This window comes from Colletotrichum siamense (assembly GCF_013390195.1).
Source record: "Colletotrichum siamense strain Cg363 chromosome Unknown KSG_Cg363_contig01, whole genome shotgun sequence".
In the NCBI taxonomy this organism is placed as follows: domain Eukaryota; kingdom Fungi; phylum Ascomycota; class Sordariomycetes; order Glomerellales; family Glomerellaceae; genus Colletotrichum; species Colletotrichum siamense.
Window position 1 is genome coordinate 7,026,694 of NW_023501014.1, and position 17,916 is coordinate 7,044,609.

General features: G+C 52.4%; 5 protein-coding genes across 5 annotated transcripts; all 5 read right to left on the minus strand.

The window, feature by feature from the left end:
- Positions 1-2,996: 2,996 nt before the first annotated feature.
- Positions 2,997-4,759, minus strand: CGCS363_v001782 (Satratoxin biosynthesis SC1 cluster protein 4; the record flags this gene model as incomplete). The annotated part of the gene is made up of 8 exons (XM_036633631.1): positions 2,997-3,409; positions 3,458-3,525; positions 3,577-3,959; positions 4,017-4,084; positions 4,138-4,174; positions 4,226-4,407; positions 4,465-4,606; positions 4,658-4,759. The coding sequence occupies 8 exons, from the start codon at positions 4,757-4,759 to the stop codon at positions 2,997-2,999; spliced, it is 1,395 nt and encodes a 464-aa protein (XP_036501496.1).
- Positions 4,760-8,180: 3,421 nt separating this feature from the next.
- Positions 8,181-9,404, minus strand: CGCS363_v001783 (uncharacterized protein; the record flags this gene model as incomplete). The annotated part of the gene is made up of 1 exon (XM_036633632.1): positions 8,181-9,404. The coding sequence occupies one exon, from the start codon at positions 9,402-9,404 to the stop codon at positions 8,181-8,183; it is 1,224 nt and encodes a 407-aa protein (XP_036501497.1).
- A 1,341-nt stretch (positions 9,405-10,745) lies between these two features.
- Rngtt (mRNA-capping enzyme) lies at positions 10,746-14,171 on the minus strand (the record flags this gene model as incomplete). Its single annotated transcript, XM_036633633.1, has 3 exons — positions 10,746-10,751; positions 11,058-11,678; positions 12,312-14,171. The coding sequence occupies 3 exons, from the start codon at positions 14,169-14,171 to the stop codon at positions 10,746-10,748; spliced, it is 2,487 nt and encodes an 828-aa protein (XP_036501494.1).
- A 1,357-nt stretch (positions 14,172-15,528) lies between these two features.
- On the minus strand, positions 15,529-16,248 carry ndufaf3 (NADH dehydrogenase [ubiquinone] 1 alpha subcomplex assembly factor 3; the record flags this gene model as incomplete). The annotated part of the gene is made up of 2 exons (XM_036633634.1): positions 15,529-15,737; positions 15,795-16,248. 2 exons carry the CDS (start codon positions 16,246-16,248, stop codon positions 15,529-15,531), a joined length of 663 nt encoding a protein of 220 aa, XP_036501495.1.
- Positions 16,249-16,902: 654 nt separating this feature from the next.
- On the minus strand, positions 16,903-17,625 carry RPL34B (60S ribosomal protein L34-B; the record flags this gene model as incomplete). The annotated part of the gene is made up of 3 exons (XM_036633635.1): positions 16,903-17,091; positions 17,332-17,455; positions 17,588-17,625. The coding sequence occupies 3 exons, from the start codon at positions 17,623-17,625 to the stop codon at positions 16,903-16,905; spliced, it is 351 nt and encodes a 116-aa protein (XP_036501492.1).
- Between the last annotated feature and the right edge of the window lie 291 nt (positions 17,626-17,916).

Genomic DNA, 17,916 nt, shown 5'->3' on the forward strand with positions numbered 1-17,916 from the left:
ACAGTCTCATCAAGTCATGGGTGGGCATGGAGCGGCGCCAGGAAACAACGTAAATATTTCTTCTTCGTCGGAGATACCATATATGTAGTACAGTAATTAGATGAGAAGCCACGTACTTTCAACCATTTCTTCGTTTCGACCTCATCGTGATTTTGTTAGTTCCTTTGAGTGAGATTGAGAGGTGGCATGTGCAACTGGCATCGCACCGCACAACATCACGACCAACCCTTGCACAGTGAGTAAGTAAGCAAGCCACAAGTTTTCTTCCAATGCGTGAAGTTGGCCAGTGAGGTGATGACGTGCCCATCCTGGTCTAGGCCACGCCGTGTCTGAACCCAAATGGTCCTCGACAGAACTCAAAAGTTTCTTCATTTTTCCCCTCTTACCTCAGCGTTTCTCCAACGGTGCTCACGGATTACATAAACGGAACCAGACACAACACAAAGCTTGTCCTTACCTGTCTTGAACTCTGTTTCAATTTATTTATTCAATTCATTCGTTTTTCTTTTCGGGGTCTTGTGTGACTGCCCTACGAGAACGGGGACTAATGCGCCATGGCACTTGGCTTTTGGGGGGAGTGCATATCAATACTTGGCGAAGCATTCCCATCCGTCTGCTTGTCTCGCAACGCGTTGGCACTTGTTCTTCCCGCCGACGCAGATCTGCAGGAACCTGGTATCTGTGTTGTGCACGTGTGCGTGAGGCCCGAGGTGCCTGGAGCTAGAGCGGTGCTCAGCCTTGAGGGCTCCGTGTCTCTTAAGTAATACGTATAGACAGTACCGCTGCATTCACCTCTTAGATCGTCGCCATTCAGGTCGCTTGGTCCCGTCGGGGTTTTAAAGTTGTACCTTGCCGCGTTAGTAACCCTCAGCTCAGCCTTGGGCGCCGGCTTGTGGGAGGGTGTCTGAAATAAGGTGCTGCGCCAAGATTCAGACTTGCTCATTCCTTCTGCAATCCTTTCGGACTTCCTTGCGCGCGCGGACACGGGCTTTTTCGGATCGGGCTCGCGGGGCGGAGTAGAATGGCACTAAGGCGGATGTAAGCGCTTGGGCGACCGGGGACGGGGCCGAGTGGGGCCGGGGGTTGCCCGAGTGCTGTGGTCTGCTGCGGCGGATATGTTGGTATTGTCTGTCAACCCATGAGGTGAGGGATCATCAATTTTCCCTTCGGTTTATCTAAGTGACTTTGTTGGCATGGCGTTTATTCGGTGGCGTGGGCGTTGTGAGAGATGAAGGCTGTATTTCGAGGTAAGCTGCGCGAGCATCCTCAGGATGAGAAGTACAATACCAAACGGCATCATCGCCACCAGAACCGAAATCGACAAGAGCTCCTCCTCTCTTTCACTTGAATTAATATTTGGTGCCTTTTGGCGCCGTTTTGCTGCCTAGAAGCCAGGCCGTCAGCTTAGGTTGGTTTGCAGAGCGGGTGCCTCTGGAGACGTCCAAGTCAGCGGGGTCGCTCTCGGTTTCGATCTATATGGTTACTCATGCTATATTTGGTACCTCTGGTCGTTTTTCTCACCTTTTATACAGTGGCATCGAAGTATGACAATGTCTGTAAAATCTTACCAGGGTAAGGAGACCCGCAGCAGAGGCCAATGGAGCGCTACCTTATTGCGACAGCGAAGATGAAGAAACAGCACTTCTTAGCTCTATCTTTGGGGTCATTGATCGCATTGCGCATCACGGAGCGCTCTGGGTTGGGAAACACCAGCGCGTACACAATCTCATGTCAAGCACCTAAGGGCTCTCAAGGGCTCCTGAGCACAGATGGCTCATCTGAGATCTGTCGAATGAACAAGGCAGGTTAGATAACAATCAGGAGACCGCAAGTGGCCTTCAAGCTTCGATTTTGTCTGTTACAATAAATACTAACGATGGTATCCCTGAGGCCAGAACTGAGGGAGGTATCCTCTACAACCAATTACCACGACGGTATTCGCGAGTGCTCTTGCGTTCAACGTCAACGTCGGATTTTAAGCGGACGGCATCAACTCAAATGATAATAGGTAGCATGGTTTACTTTGCTGATATCGTGGGCGGAGATTATCTCTGTCGGGGCAGGTGAGGCTGTCACACAACTTCTCGTGTGAGTCTTCGGATGTACTATAGCCACACCTTTCATATGAGAGTTGTAGACGTACCCAAATCCTACTCTGAGAAGCATGAGTACTTACTGGATTGTTGGGCCGTTCGGTCGACAAGCATATAGCACAATCCCCAAGAAAGAGAATGTAAGCAAGGGCAAGGGCAAAGAGGAAACAGGGAAAGAGAACGAGGATTTTAACACGGTTCGGCATCGGAGGCCGAGCGGAGATGCTCCTTTACACAGGATTGCACACCAGTTTAAAGGCTAGCCAACTGAATCCTCTTTCGTCGGAGTATTGTGTATATGACACATGAAGTAAGTTGCATGCGTGTGGCTCGATACCCTGCCACCAACAACGCACCTATATTTCAGGCAATTCCGACTCCCAAGCCTTGCCGATATCATGCTCGCTAGGTAATTTGCACACTACCGCATGTGAATATCAGAGAGCTATATTCGTTTTGCAAAATTCTGTGTATTCGCTCGCTGTGCTACCGACGGTAACACTCGTTATCAACAACGTCGCTCCACGCTTGAGTGAGCAACGTTCTAGTGGTATCAGGTATTAAATAAACACGGATTGCCTCTTGCCATATAATATCCCTTTGTTAATCAGTCTTGACTGATACCTTCTGCTTCAACGACCTGGGTTACTAACCACTAGATCTCTCGTGCTGTGCCTCGGCATTCCAACTTCACATCGGCGCTACTGTTTGATACTGCGTGGGCTGTCTGTCCTCTTTGACGCGAACCATAACTAGTCATGTGACGTCTTCGGTTGCTTCAGCGATCCTCCGACACTCTCCGACGTTCGCCTCGTCGGTATTGGCCCGTTTGCGGCCAGTTCGCACCTGCATAGTACTAGCAGTCGTCGGGTTCCGTTCCATATCACTTTCAGAACCCAGCCATCATGCCTCTTCTTTCATCTTCAACATGCTTCTCGTGCTGTCGTTGCCTCTTGAGCTGCCAGAACAAGGCTCCTCCTTGAACTCGATTCGACTCTTCGGTGTTTTCGGTGTGCTTGGTGTATCTGGCTCTGACGGGAGGTCGTTGAGGTCGATATTCCTGAAGTCTCCGACCAAGTGGGCTATTGATGCTTCCTCGTAGGACACAACTCGTGCTCGCTCGGGGGGACTGGATATGGTTCTGGAGGCTTGGGACTCGTTGTTAGATCCCTTTGCTGAGCGTCCAGTCCTCGAGAGTTGTGTTACTATCTTGGGGAAGAGGATTCGCCAGACTTGGCGAGTACTCGGTAAACAAGCAACAAAGATGCCCACACACAGCTCGATGTGTGACCAAAGCGAACTTTGGAAGGAGTCGACTGCGTTATATTAGTGCAATTCTCATATTGGGGGCATTTGAGGCTGACCTGTGACGTTGTAGGACGTCGAAAAGATCAACAATGCTTTGATCCTATACGCACTGACTGCGGTGAGGCTATCTATGGTCAGCACCAAGATCAATTGTGCCCAGATTAGATCAACTCACAATACCCCAACGCCGAACATAAGCATCACTCCAAGTTTTCGCATGAGCGGCATTCTCAGATCATAGACCTGGGTTGCAGGGAGTACGAGCATCCAGACGTCCAAGGCAACATTAAGAGCGCCGTGGCACATGGCAAAGGCGTTCAGGTTGATGCACTGGCCCTTCATCTCCCCAGTCCATCCGTCCCAAAAGTAGTGAATGGGTTGGCACGACCCAACAGTACCTCCAACGAACGCGATTAGGAGGAGCAAGTTGAACACTTGCGTGCACCAGAGTACTCGTCGGAACTTTTCGTCGGGGAAGATTCGTAGATAGAGAAAGAGAATCGATGCCTTGACGAAGGCAAGAGCAGTCAGATAGAGCATCCCAAAGACATAGAAGAGCTGGGAAGTGTCAGTTATCATCCTCGAAATGTGCAGGTTCTTCATTAATGAACTAACCACCAGGAAATATGTGATTTGCTCAGGTTTAAGACTCCATATATCCCGTCCAGCGCCTGTCTCCTCAGCTAGGAAATGTCAGTGAAAGTGAACAACAGAACGAAGAGTTTGGATTCCTTACCAAGATAGGCTGCTGGTAAGAAGGCTGCAAGAACACCCTAGGTGAATGTCAGAGAGCGTCATTATCGTAGCAGGCAGCATCATCATACATATGCGACAAGACAGGTCGTGTCATCCCAGCCCCAAGGCGATAGCTTCATGTACTTATTCGTTATCCGTACGATGATGAAGAACGTTGGAAGGCCGAATAGAAGAGCCCTGAACCACTGCATAACAGTGTCTTGTTGAGCTGGAGGCACACCGCAGGCCGTGAGCGACTGGTTCTGGGCGACTGCCAAACGGTCAATATGCTACCTTTACTAGATCATCACGAGGCTGAAGTTCTTACCCAGCATCTCCTTGACTGTGCAATTTGCCATGACGCAAGTCTGCACGTACCCAGCGAGAACCTTGTCGTTACACATGCATGTCTGATTCGTAAGGGCACATGTCGAGTGCCCTGCCCCGATCTCTTGAAGAATGCAGGATATCTAGATCCCGTCAGCAACCGCGAACCAAGAATCCCCATCGACCAGACTTACCGCACATGGAGGGATTCCGTTGTATGATAGGTCGGCAGCAGCGACATAGCTACTCAGGCCGAGGAAACAGGCCAGCAGGACGATAAACCGAAAGGCGGCCATGTTGTGTTCGTATCCCCTTCCTCAACCCCCACAATACCGGTCGTCGTCGTTGTCGTCGAGAGCGTTTGTCGATGGAAAACTCTGTCCGCAAGGGTTCGAAAAGCAGGAACCAACGTCAAGGTAAACCTCGGGAAGCAGTCTTGGCCATGGTGCCAACAAGACCTACAGATATTGGAGGAAAGGGAAGAAGGCAAGGACCAGCATTTAGCGGGACAATCTTTCCCCAGAAAGCACGTACTGACGGCTGTCAATTTGCCCAGCTAACTTAGCGGACTAGCCTAGGCCCTGGATCCAAAAGCTGTGCACTGGTTTGTGGCTTTTTTACTTCAGTCCCCCCTCTTCTCTTTCTCAAGGACACACAACACTGCATTTCACCGGCCGCTGTAGCCGGGCGGACCGGACACGCGAGCGCTCAATGATCGCCTCCGCGGTATTTGGCCCGGCTTGCCTGAGTTCCTTTGCGTTTGCGGAGGGGGTGTTGGCTAATTTCACACTTTACCCTTTCATGTCGGACCAGTTCCTTCCTCACTGGTCGCTCCCCCTGCCCTCGCGTAGCCGAAGGACGCCGCGGCTGAGACCATCAAGAAGTCTACAAGGTACAAGTGCTTTTCGCCAGCCGAGATGGGAAGATGGCGTCTGATGTGTGGCCCCATAACAAGCCAGTACTCAAGCTAAAGCAGAAGCTTTGGCACTCGGGATCCCACATTGGCGTGGCGAGCATGGAGCTAAAGTGAGACTAGCTGCGGGCTGTGCGCGCCCAACGCAGGGGCATCGTGACGTTTGCGGAATGTTGAGAGTATCTTCTCAAGAGGAATGCCGTTCGCGGGCACCCAGGCGTCTTGGCATGTGAACGGAAGCATTAGACCTGTAGATGTCCAGGGTCGGTAATTTCTCAATGGAGCCTTTCTCGAGTTTTTTAGTGACCAATTATTGGAGTTTGAGAACAATGGAAAACCCGGCGAAGTCAGCCTTTTGCTGACAACCACTTCAGATGCCTCTCCATGATCTTCAGAGCTTGATCCAAACAGTGGAAGTTCGCCAGCGCGCCTCGTGGTTGCGGGGCGTCACCACGGAATGGCGAGCTAGGAGAAGAATGCAGGAGGGGTCCTGTCTCATTGTTGTTACCAGCTCTCTGGTCCTTGGCCTCCAGCCTCATTGAGGCGGACAAATTGGACCGCGAAGACTCCGACAGGAAACGAAGAACCGTTTGCCGGTGAACACTGGACTTTGGACGATGCAAGCCCAATAAGTGCCGTAGACACATGGCTTAGCTTGATGAAGACACCAAAGTAGTATGCTGTTTCGCCGTTTAAGGCTGGTCTTCCGAAAACTCGTTTAAGCGAGCTGTCGATGCGGTTCCAGATTCCTGGGTTCGTCCCATCCCAAGAGGATCAGGCGCTGACAAACTCTGAACAAGGTAGGACAAGCTTTTGAGAAGGCGGCGGCCGTGGCTCTTCAAGTCTGCGCAGCCACTGATTCATCAAAGAATGTCGATGGCCCCGCCTTGCGCTTCTCCACGCATCATAAGTACGCCATTTTGCCTCCGGTTCCTTTATCTTCGGTTGATCTGAGCGTCAACGTCTTCTGCCTCCCGAGAGACACATCGACAATGAGGCGGAGGATCCTGCCTCGATGCTAAATGTTGGCATTTCGCAAAAAGCATTGACAAAGAAAGTCGCTGGTGATCGAGAAGCGGCATTCCAGTCACAAGTCGTTGCTGCGTAATCATCCTCATTCCGTGTCTCGTAAGGTCCATCGAGGGCAGTTTCGCTTGTGGCTTGAGGCTGGGTGATACCGCCATGTCCGTTTCGATGTGCAGTCTCTTTCATCGGACGCCGCAGAAACTAAAGACCACCATGCGGCGAGAAGACTGCCCCGGAGCGGTTTCCTGAAGACGAGCTCCGGACAGAGTGGGTCACATTCTCGGTGCTGGCGGGGCCTCACGGTATCGGACTCCCGGGTCTCTGCTTGCGGCCGGAGCGATTGACCCAAAACAGGCACTGAGAAGAAGCACAGTCTTCAGAGATTCATCTATGCGACGTGTCAGTCAGTATGACGTTACCCGTTACCAGCAAAATCAAGATAGCTGTGAGATGCTGCAATCGAAATAAGAGACCAAGTCAAGTAAGTGTCTTCCTCACAACGTAAAAGTCACCCTGGTGAATCTATGGGCCGCGCAATCCAGAACATCAAAAAGTAAAGGAGAATGTTCCCAGGTGGAATTTAACCACTGAATCTCCCCGAGGTGGGCTCGAACCACCAACCTCCAGATTAACAGTCTGACGCGCTAGCCAATTGTGCCATCGGGGATGAGCTCGAATGAGCTGATTGGGATGTTGTTGACGACCCAGCTCGAGTTGGGGCTTAAGAAGGCCACGTGTGATGAAGACCGCTCGGTTGTGCGAGTTTCAAACCCTAGCTGGCGGAGTGGCAGGTTTTTGTGAAGCAGTGACAGTCGTGATTGGCAGTGCAGAGAAGAATTGACCCACGCTGATGTGTCATTGTGTGGCCCGGCCTCAGTCATTGTCTGTGCTGCATTGTGTTAGTTCGTGGGGACCTGGAGGCTTTCACGACTCGGTCTAGCTTCAAAGCAATGCAGGTCTCTTTTCTGTAGATAAATGTTGCCAAGCCGTCCGTCAGGAAGCAAACGTCAACCTGGAAAAGTCGCGGGAAACTCACAATTTCAGGAGAGAAAGGAATTGTTGAGCTGCTCATTCTCATTAGCCATGTCTCACTTCCCCTGAGCTCATGCTCACAGGCAGTAATTCTGCCCAAGTGGCGCCTGCTGAGACTGCTCCAGCTGACAGCCAGACTGCGAAAGTGGTGTTTACAGTCTACAAGCCCATTCCATGGCTGAACACTGGCAGATAACAATGGCCTGTTTCCTCGGATGCAAATCTTTCCTCGCCGTGCGCGACAAAGGCTGGCCGGCACTCAACGTGCAGCCGGCTCAGACACTAGGAACGGGCGGAAGAGATGGTCCACGGCAGACCGTGGTCCTTGGGCTCCTTCGCGCGTCTTCATCACCTCATCAATTGGACTCCCCCGCCGATAGTCTGAAGCTAAATGTAACACATCACGACGGCAAAGTATGATCCGCGGCTTGGCGGCCAACGAGGAGCGCTCCCTGCGCACGGAGGTCTGCAACGAGCCTGGCTTTCAGTCAAGCATGCACAGCAGCCCTAGGACGTGGATCAAAAGCCCCAAACATGGCTACAGTCACATGGCTACAGTCTGTGGTGAGGAAAACCATGCTAGTGACGACCATGAGACCTCAACTTTTGTAATTTGAAACCGTTTGTTGACGTTCAGCTTGGCGATGGGCTATCGATGGGCAATTGTTTCGAAGACGTACCGAGATCAGACATTGTCGACTCACTGCACTTGAATCCCATTCGGAGTATGGAGATGCTATATACACTCAAGCAATATGAAGACTCGTTTCAGGATCCGCTTGAACACGTCCTCTCCATATCGACACTGCAGTTGGCCCTCTCGCATCTCCCCAAAGGTTGTGGAACATGGACTCCTCGTAGTCAAGATAATCGTTTCCGTGCCATGATTCCCCGGTTTCTGCCGGGCCTCTAACCTTCACCGCACAAAATCTCAACAGCTCCTTGATGCGCCTGGTAAAGGAGTCTCTGCCAACCGTTCTCATTGGTGGAAGCTCGGCGGGCGGCACGCCGCGGTACCAGCTGGCCTTCTCCTGAGACGGCAAACTCAGCAAGAATCCTCCGTGGCGACGATGACATCCGGTCTTCTCAATCCACTCTAGAATTTCTGGTGCGGAGAACCGCGTCATTCCCAGAATGGTCAGGTTTTTAAGATTCTCGAAAAGCTCCAGGGCTCTCAAGACCCAAGCAGGCTGTTCTACTCCGCTTTGGACGAAGGAAAGGAATTCAAGATTAGGCTGACAGCATGCCAGTGTTTGAAGCTGTGTATAATAGAGCGAGAAAGATGTGTGGAGCCTCAAGTCGCGCAGGTCCTTCATGGAACATACTGCGTCCATGACTAGCTTGCGGCATCGGAGATCCCTAGGAGGAGGATCAGTCGACCTTTGCGCTATGAAGAGATATTTAAGATCTCTCTGTGTTTTAAGTGCATGGTAGAACTCGGAATGGTTGCCTGTGTCGTACACGTGTAGCCTCTCGAGTTGGAGATGAGGGAGGGCGTCCGCGATGGCAGGGATCAGGTCCGGCAGGCGGAAGAGGTGAAGGCGCTTCAGACTTCTGCAAGACGTGATCCAATTCGAAATATGCCTACGTTTCTCTCTGGCCCATAGCTCATACTTCTCTCGCAGCCGCGAGCTAGGCGTAAAGGAGTTGAACTTCAGAGTCAGCGATGTCAAGTTTGTGAGCGGACTCAGCAGAAGCAAATCGGTGGGCGGGATCTCGAATAGGCGGAACTCCAAACGCCGTAGTTCTGTCTGCTTAGCAATGGCTCTAAACACGGGGGCATGCACTGCCCCGACTCCGCACTCGAAGCAATCAAGCTGGTCTGTATTCAAGTGAGAGAGGAACTCGCCCAGCTGTTGTGAGCCCGCCGTGGTGTCCGCCGCAAATGGAAATTCCAGATGCTTTAGCCTCGGAAGACTCTTGCTGATTTGTTTTCCGGCTTCGGCGGTCAAGTCCTCGGTCCAAGTCATCGACAAACGCTCCAGCGCGTGACAGGAGAGGATGAAGGAGCCTCTGTCTTTCCAGCGATATATCGAGACTTCTCTCAGCATCGGGTGCCGACCGTTCTCGTTGCTGATTATGACCAGGTCCTCGAGAAATCGTGTTTCGAATTGCATTAGACCACGAGCGTGATATGACAGTGTTCTTTTCTCAGTCCATTGGGGGTTCTGATCCGCAAAATGTTCCAAAGACTTCAAATCTATTTCCCAATGGTAGAAGTGCCAAGCGTAATACAGATTGGAGCCGTCGTAACGTCGGACATATGTGAGATATGGGTGTGAAGTGAGAGGCGGCGTGTTCAGCGGGCTGTCGGTAAACGTCGATGAACGGTAAATAGTTTCCAACATTCCAGTTGAGTAAATGGTTTTGTCTGTCGGAGGAAGAAATGTCAAGCTAGGGTAATTCAGCAAGTGCTCATACATGGTGCTCATACATGGTTTCACGATAAGCTGCGTGCTAAGTAATTCCAGTTCGGTGAGAATCAACTTACTCGTAAAGTCGCTTGAGTGCCAACCACGCGTTGCCTTTACTTGTGAGGGCACAGTTTGCCAAGGTCCTGTGGTAGCCAAGAAAAGCAAGTTGGTCGAACAGAGCTTCCCAGATATCGATGTGCACCACCGCCTTTACCGGCGCATTCAATGTAGGTAAATTGGTCGTTAAAGACATTGCGGCTAGATGTCTCCCGGCTTTGCTGCAAAACAGCTGGTATATTGGAGTATCCAAATGATGCGGTTTTGGAGGCGATATTTGCGACATTTTGGCTATTGCAGACTTGAAATATGAATAAAAATCTTTGTCTCGTCGCCAGTGATGTGGTACTGTGCTCGTTAGCCTCCGTAATAGGTGAATTCATGACCTTCTGCAAGTGAATCCAGAACGGATAGGATGAAGAGTGGTGTTAGGATCGCGAAGGGTCAGGCAGTACAGGTCCGTAGAGCCGAGATACGCCTCTTTGATCTGAGTCGCAAACGACGTCGAGATCAACAGTCAAGTAGCGAAAGCACGCTTGAACTTACAATCAGTCTGGCCTACATCCGATTCCGGGTTGATGTATGGCTAATAGAATCTGTTTCGTCGTTCCTGCTACAAATTTGCTGACCAGGAAGATTAGATCCAGAGAAGGTAGGTTATTTGTTTGGAACACATTGGTCTACCCTTTTGGAGACCCTAATGTCTCTTTTTGCGAAAAGGAATTCTTGGAGAGCCGGAAGGGTGAAAGAGAAAAATCGTGACAGCGACCCTGATCACCAGAAACCTCTGAACCATCCAAGTGGCCTGCATCTCTCCATAGGAGTTTAAGGCACGCACCTCTATGGCTAACTGACGGTGCGAAAACTCATCGCAAAGCCTGCGCACAATGAGATAAGGGACGTAAGTTGGTGTAGTTTCACATATAAATGTAGATTGATTGCTTATACTTGAACTGCTGTGCCTCCAATTCATGAACTATTCCTGGCAGTAGCCAAAAAAGTTGCTTGGGTATCTTCAAAGCCAAGAATGTATGTCGCCGAACTTGAGCCATAGATCTCCAAGAAGACCTCACTCACGGAACAAAGACTAGAGAACTACAAGCAATCCAGATCCAGAAACCTCCCACCCCTCCAGTTCCCCCTCCCTCCAACCGGCACCCTCGACTCTCTCTCCACCGCCTCCAGCCGTCCAAGCACCTCCCCCATCTCCCCCTGCACCTCTCTCAACCTCTCCAACACCTTGCCGCCCTCGCCCTCGTCCTTGACCATACCCTCGCCAGAAAACGACGCGGCCAACTTCCGGCGGATCACATCCGCGTTGTCCACCTTCTGAAAGACGTTCACATCGAACCCGATCGCCCTGTACAACGGGCCCGCGAGCTTGCGGCCGTCGTCCACGATACATCCCCGCACGCCGACGTGCCCCTCGATCCGCTCGGTCGCATCCCTGGCGCTCTTGACCAGCGCCGCCAGCTTCTGGACGTGGGACTCGATGTCCGCGGCTGCGATGGTGTTGTTTTGTTGTTGTTGTGCCGGCTTGGGGGCTGGCGCGGAGCCGAAGTCGTGGCTGAGCTTGCACGCGTGGAACGTACGCGGCGAAGTGACGGTGCCCGAGAGGGTCTTGGTTGCGTAGACTCGAAAGCGGTTCATTTTGGGTTTTTTGTTGTAGTTGTGATTGTAGTTGTTATTGTGATTGTTGTTGTAGTTGTTGATGCAGTTGCTATTGTAGTGGTAGTTGTAGTTATTGATGTAGTTGTTGAGGACATAGACTTGCTTGGTAATTCGTGTTAATTAGAAGAGAAAGCGATAAGTCTTTCAGGACTTACTTACTGATGAATGGTGTTGTTTAACTCGGAAGAGATGATATGAAGGTTGGACGTCTTTACAGAAGATTCGTTGCTGAAATCCCCCTTTTATCATTTTTTGGGAGGATTTGGCAATCAAGGTTGATGAAGTAGGTCCCTTGAGGACATACATTAACTTTGACCAGGCTGAGGACACAATGCTGAACTCGGTGTCTCCGACATTCAAAAGGCAACAGAGACACATCTTTCTACTTGTGTGGTTGACTGCGAGACCTGTATGAGGTACTGACGGATCAACAGGAATTAGTAATTCAAGCTTCTGCTTCATTAAGCTATCAAGTCAAAGCTACAATGTGTGACAGAAGCTGAGACGGGAGCCCAGCGCTGAGGGGAGGGTCTTGCCAAAGGTGTAAGAAATGTTTGTGAATATTTAAAATCGCTGTCTCTTAACCCTTCCGATCCCAAAACCTAACAAAACCGTTCCTCCTCGCTGGGCAGCTGTGCCACTCCCACAGAAAAGCAAGACATGAGATGTCTGCTCGGGAACTGCCTATGACGCTTCCGCCCCCTCGTTTGTCTTCCTCGCCCCTGAATATCGTACATGTAGTTTGTCCAAGAAATGCGAGTGTCGGATCCCATTAGGTCTCGCCTCCGCAAACGTGTCGATCGCCTCCTGCACACCTAGTCCGCACCGCTCGACCAGGTAGCATACAATGAAGTAACCCGTGCGGTTAAACCCGTAATGGCAGTGAACGCCAATGACCTGGTTTTCTCCGTCGACCGCTTCCCATCCTTCCTCTTCAGCTCTCTTCTTCTGCTCTTCCCTCAGCTTGTCCACAAGCGCCACAAAATGCGCAACTTCTCCCTCACTGGGCGGAACCTTGGACACCGTGGCGAACTTGTGGTAGCGCACGCCGCCCTTCTCCATGCTTCTAGGATCGTAGACAGGCTGGTCGTGACTGATGTCAACAACGTCCTTGATAATCTTGCCCCAGTTCTTGACGAACTCGGCAGGGCAGTGTACATCGTCGGCTTCTCGCAAAGTCTTCATCGCCCGGAAGACGGCAGGCTTGCCCTTGGGCCCTATCGGGAGCGATACCGGTACGACATTCTTCCACTTGGCTAGGTTCTTCACGTCCCACTTGCCCTCACGCGAGAGGTGCTGCAGCTGCCATTTCAGGGAGAAGCGACCGGTGACGTGACAGGCTAGGAAGTCGGAAATGTGATGGGCGAGAACCCGAGCGGTCGAGGGCATGAACAGTACAGCGTGATTGGCAGGCGCCGGGATGATGATTGACTTGACCACCTTGGTGGGATGTCGAGGCTGAGGCGGAAGGTTTGCAGGAGATGATTCATCTGGCGTAGAGGGGTCCTCAGTCGTGTCTGCACCTTCATCCAGTCGTCTGTCTCGCTGGAAGTCCTCATCTCGGATGTCGTCGATGCTCTCAGGCACATGATCGGTGACGTTTTGGGAGGTGTTGACTGGCGCAGCAGAGTCGACGACGGTCTCATGGCCATCTTCCGAACCCGTCTCTGGTGACAGCGGTGCCTTGGTTTGAAGATACTCCTCGATCTTGCCGACTTCGCCAGGAGGGGTTAGTTTGTCTGCCTCCCCGCCAACAAGGTATACGGGTACGTCAACGCCGGCCCATACGTCCTTTCCGGGCACACCACCCCTGGCAACGCCATTCTTGAACGTGGGTAAAGACCCCCAAGCCATACGGCGCCATACCGGTGTGCGACTCTGGTTGTTAAACCGGTCTTGCAGCTTGCGCAGCTCGAGGTCTGCTCCCGGTCCGACAAACCGGCTCACGCTGGCACTCTGCGGTCCTCCCCATCGGTCATAGGCCCTCCACAGATCGAAAAGCCAGCCGGGAACCCACAAAAGTTTGCGGAACAGCGCCGTCTTGTCAGCTGGTGGAGGTCCAGAGACGGGGCAAATCGCTACGAGTCCCACGATGTGTGTTCTTAAATCTGTTCGGTGCGTAGTGTTGCGGCTAGCCAGTTGTGCACACATCGTCGTGCCCATGCTATGGCCGATGAGAACCACGTTGCGGTCAGGCTCCTTCTGGCGGTACTCGTCGATGATGACTTCCAGCAGCTCAGCCAGTGCTTCCGGACTGTAGGCATCCCATGACGTCTGTGCAAACTTGGATCGCCCACATCCGGGCAGGTCGATGGCCAGACATGATGAGATGTGGACAAGGCTGGTCAGCAGCGGGTGAAATTGTGCCACTGAGCCTCCCAACCCGTGAATGAAGACGAGCAAGGGGATGGATGGCTTGGGCAGCTGGTCTGCCTGTTGATGCCGTTTGTAGAATATGCGGATATCAGCATAAGTGTAGCGATCTGTTTTGAACGTGCGTATCTCTGAATTCTGTTTTAACAACTCCGGGTCCGTGGACTCGGGGTCGTGGGGGTTGGACCACCACCCGCCGCGGGCCTGTTGTTGGTCTCCCATGTTGACCGAGGGTATGTGGGTTGTCGTTCCGGAATCTAGACGCGTCTTGGCCACCGGCACCGAAAGGGTTGCAAATACAACGGTAAGAAGAGGAATAATAAACCTGGTCTGACAAGACAGAAGCCGGAATAAAGCGCGGGTATCTCCAAAATGTAGTGCGCTGCAAGGAAAAAATGGCGATCTTTGTGTGTGTCGTTCCGGGAGGGTATGACAGCCCGACGATCTCTCAACCGTTCGCTACTTGGGGGGAGGGAGGTAAACAAAATGGAGTGAGTGTGGGCGAGATAGACCGAGATAACGATGAGATCTGGTCACACGGAATGTGACTCAAAATCGGGTAGCCGCTGTGAAGTAAGGACCCAGTTCCAGTTTCCTCTTCCGCGGGTATTCCACCGTCGCACCTGCTGTGTGCAACTGGGCGCGAGGCCCAGAGCACTGCAGGGAGGAAAGAGCAGAGGCGGCTTCCTTTTAATCAGACCGCAGGTGAGGTGGGCAAGGTAGCGTCGAGATCTGAGGGGATCGACTGAGACGGAGGCAGGCCAGAACGTGGTCGGGGCAGGCCGTTTCTAAGGCAGGAGATGCGCCACCAGCTGCTCCGTACAAATACCGCTGCGATGGGAAGAAACTGGGGAAAGTGAGAGATAAGATGCTTCTAGGTAGGCAAGAAAAGCGAGCCTCACAGAAGGCACCACTCAGGCGGGCAGCGGGCAGCGAGAGATACTTTCAGTGGGGAGCAAGGCACCAAACTTTTGTCTTTGGGCAATTTATGTCATTGCCCATTCTCAGCCAACAGTTCGTCATGTCTCCTCCACCTGGGCCCGGGGAAACGCTGCCATTGGTTTCCTTGTCTCTGGAATTTTTGGCCAATTGGAGCTTCGCTGCGAATCAGCGCCCGCGCTGGGACCTGGCAAGGCTGATTACGTACGCGATCGAGAAGAAGCTGGGAAAATTGTACATGAGAATTATGTAAATTGTGGTTTTAATATTACACTTTGGTCTATGATATGAGCCATTGCAGAGTCTCTGCGTCTTGTGATCTCTTGCCAGTGGTGGCTGGCTTTGTGCAAGAAGACAGGTGGTGGTACAGCGTTCAGCGAGAACCTTGAGAGTGATCTCGCCAGGAATTTGCATGGCGGGGTAGCGAGGAGCAGTGAGGTTTGTGGACGTGGCCGGCCCCGGGTATCCCACATCATTCAGGAAGCTAGATCTCGATGCTCTATGCAGTCCCCATCTGATGGAGGATCATCGTGAGTCTGCCGTCTTGAATGCTTCTCTCCGTCCACGTGTGCACTCTGGCGAGGAGCCTATCCTCAACCCGAGTCAGGGCGGTCCATATGGTCTCCCCATCGTGAGCACGTCACGCAGCGCCCTTGCCCTCGACCCATCCAATGGGAATCAAGGCACCCGCAACTTCATCGACGCCCCTCTCCGTAGCAAGCAGGTTGAACTGCGATGCCGCATTTCCCGTGTCAAGCACGTCCACGCGGATTCCGAGCGAGCTGAGGTGCTTTTTCGTGGACGGAGCGAGCGGAACGATCTTGGGGCCGACGCCGAGGATGAGAAGATCTGCAAAGAGCCACGTCAGTATAGTGTCCGATTATTGAGGACAGAACGAGGACGAACCAGGTCGAGGCCAAACCAGCTCCAGCACGCCAAACGCCTCTGGGGGAATCTCAAATTGGCCCTTGGCGTTGATCAAGTTCATCGTGCCCTTGGCCTCCCACGGCCGCCACTCGAATGCCTCGCCGCCGATAAGCAGGGCAGCGTTTCCATCCAGAATCTTGAGGCCACTGTTCAGGGAGAAGCCGTCCGACATGCAGACGTCAATTGACGTCGATGGAGTCGGCGTGTTGCCCAAGACGTCGAGCTCGCTGAAGTCGGTGCCACCTTCATATTCGTTCGTGCTGTTCTTCTTTAACCTTGACGGCGCCGTGTGGAATTGACTGCGTAGGCATGCGATTTGCGAAGGAGCTGCTGAGGCTCGTAAAGGCGTCGAGACTCGGGGGAGCGATCGGGGAATCGTGCGCTGGGCGCGCGCGAATGTGCGGAGCACGCGGGTGCTTGCGGGAGAATTCATGAATACGGGCCAGATACTTGTGTCGAATGAGTGAACGGGTGCAGCGGGTAGAGACGAGAAGCTTGCGTCGGGGCTGGTTGGAGTTGTTTGACGGAAGAGTTGGGTACAAGCTGGATTTTTTTCCGCAGAGCTACTTCAGCATCTTGAACGTCATGATTACCAGGTTGAGCTACCAAAAAAAAACCACCAGTCGTGATGGCGGGGAACCACATCTAAAATGTCAGGCCAAAGCACAAGTGTCACACATCATATACCGTGGAGTTCAGAGCGCGACGGCGCCAAAAGTTCAATTCGCTGTCATAATTCCGATACTGGGGGATAAACCACTTTTGTTTTTGGGCGCCTCGACTCGATTGAAAATCGCGGGGTCGTCACTCAGAAAGCGACGAAAAATATGAGATCCCACGTTTGACAACCAAACAAAAAAATTGAAAGGGCTCGATTTCCGTTTTCATTCAGGTATCGAGGCCTAAGAGTGCCCTAACGCACAGCAGCAGACGAACCGTCATCAATCCGCCTGTGGCCGACGATTCTTGTGTATCATGCAGTTCCTTTTGCCCTTATTGAACACCTAAGCAATGAACCAATCCCCTAAAATTTCCCATTCCGGCCAGCTTTGGTTTTTGACGTGTGACGCAAGAAAGAATGAGACGTTTATTTCTTCTTCTCGGACTGGCTCTGCTCCTTGAGCACCTTCTTGACGATCTTCTGCTCCTCGATCAGGAAAGCGCGGACGATGCGGTCACGAACGCAGTTGCCGCATCTGGAGCCGCCGTAGGCACGCTGGACGGTCTTCTTGGGCTTGGAGATCTGGGCGTACTCGCGGGGGCGGAGGGCGGGGACCTGTGTTTGAGTGGTTAGCATTTTCTGCGTGTGTGAAGCCGTGCTGAAGTTCGACATCGTAAGAGTCCCCTCTGAGAGCGCCGTCGACTTCGTTCCTGCTCATCCTTGATCCGAAGATGATCGCAAGCCTTGGCTGATGACAGCCGCCCTTCCTCCGTGTCCGCCCATAATAGCCCAAGGCGCTCCCAGATGATGGTCCTTCGAGTCTCGTTTCGGCCGTGGTGTTTGGATCGAACTTACGCCGGGCAGCTTGACGCCGCAGTCACCGCACTTGGGGGCAGTGCCGCGCTTCTTGATGTGAAGGATGCGGAGTTCACCACCGGGGGTCTTGACGATACGAGTCCGGTTGGAGGTGGTGTTGTAGCTGCAAATTTTCCCCAGTCAGTCTTGTCGTTTTTTTCTCGACCTGCACGGCGTGCATGCCGATGCGAAAACAAACGCCGTCTCTCGAAAAATTCGATCGCGACATTTCGATTCGGAGTGGGAAGAGACTCACCCGTTACGGCGGCGGTAGGTGACACGGGCTCCGGCCATTTTGACTGATTGATGGTGCTGCGGACGTTAGTTGAGCAGAAGTCGTGAATCGCAAACTGATGGGAATTGTGCGTCGAAATTTGGTTGTGGTTGTGGGCTTTTTCCTGAGGCCCCACCCCGCTTACCTGGCAGCCAATGAAAAACCCACATCACGTGATCACTGTCAATCAATGTCCCTGCACTCTGCGTGTCTGATAGAATGAGTTACAGCGGTGGCTTGAGGATTGTTCACAGTGACTTTTTGACTTATACGGGTTTCATCAAGAGATTGCCTCATCTTTCTGTGCTAGA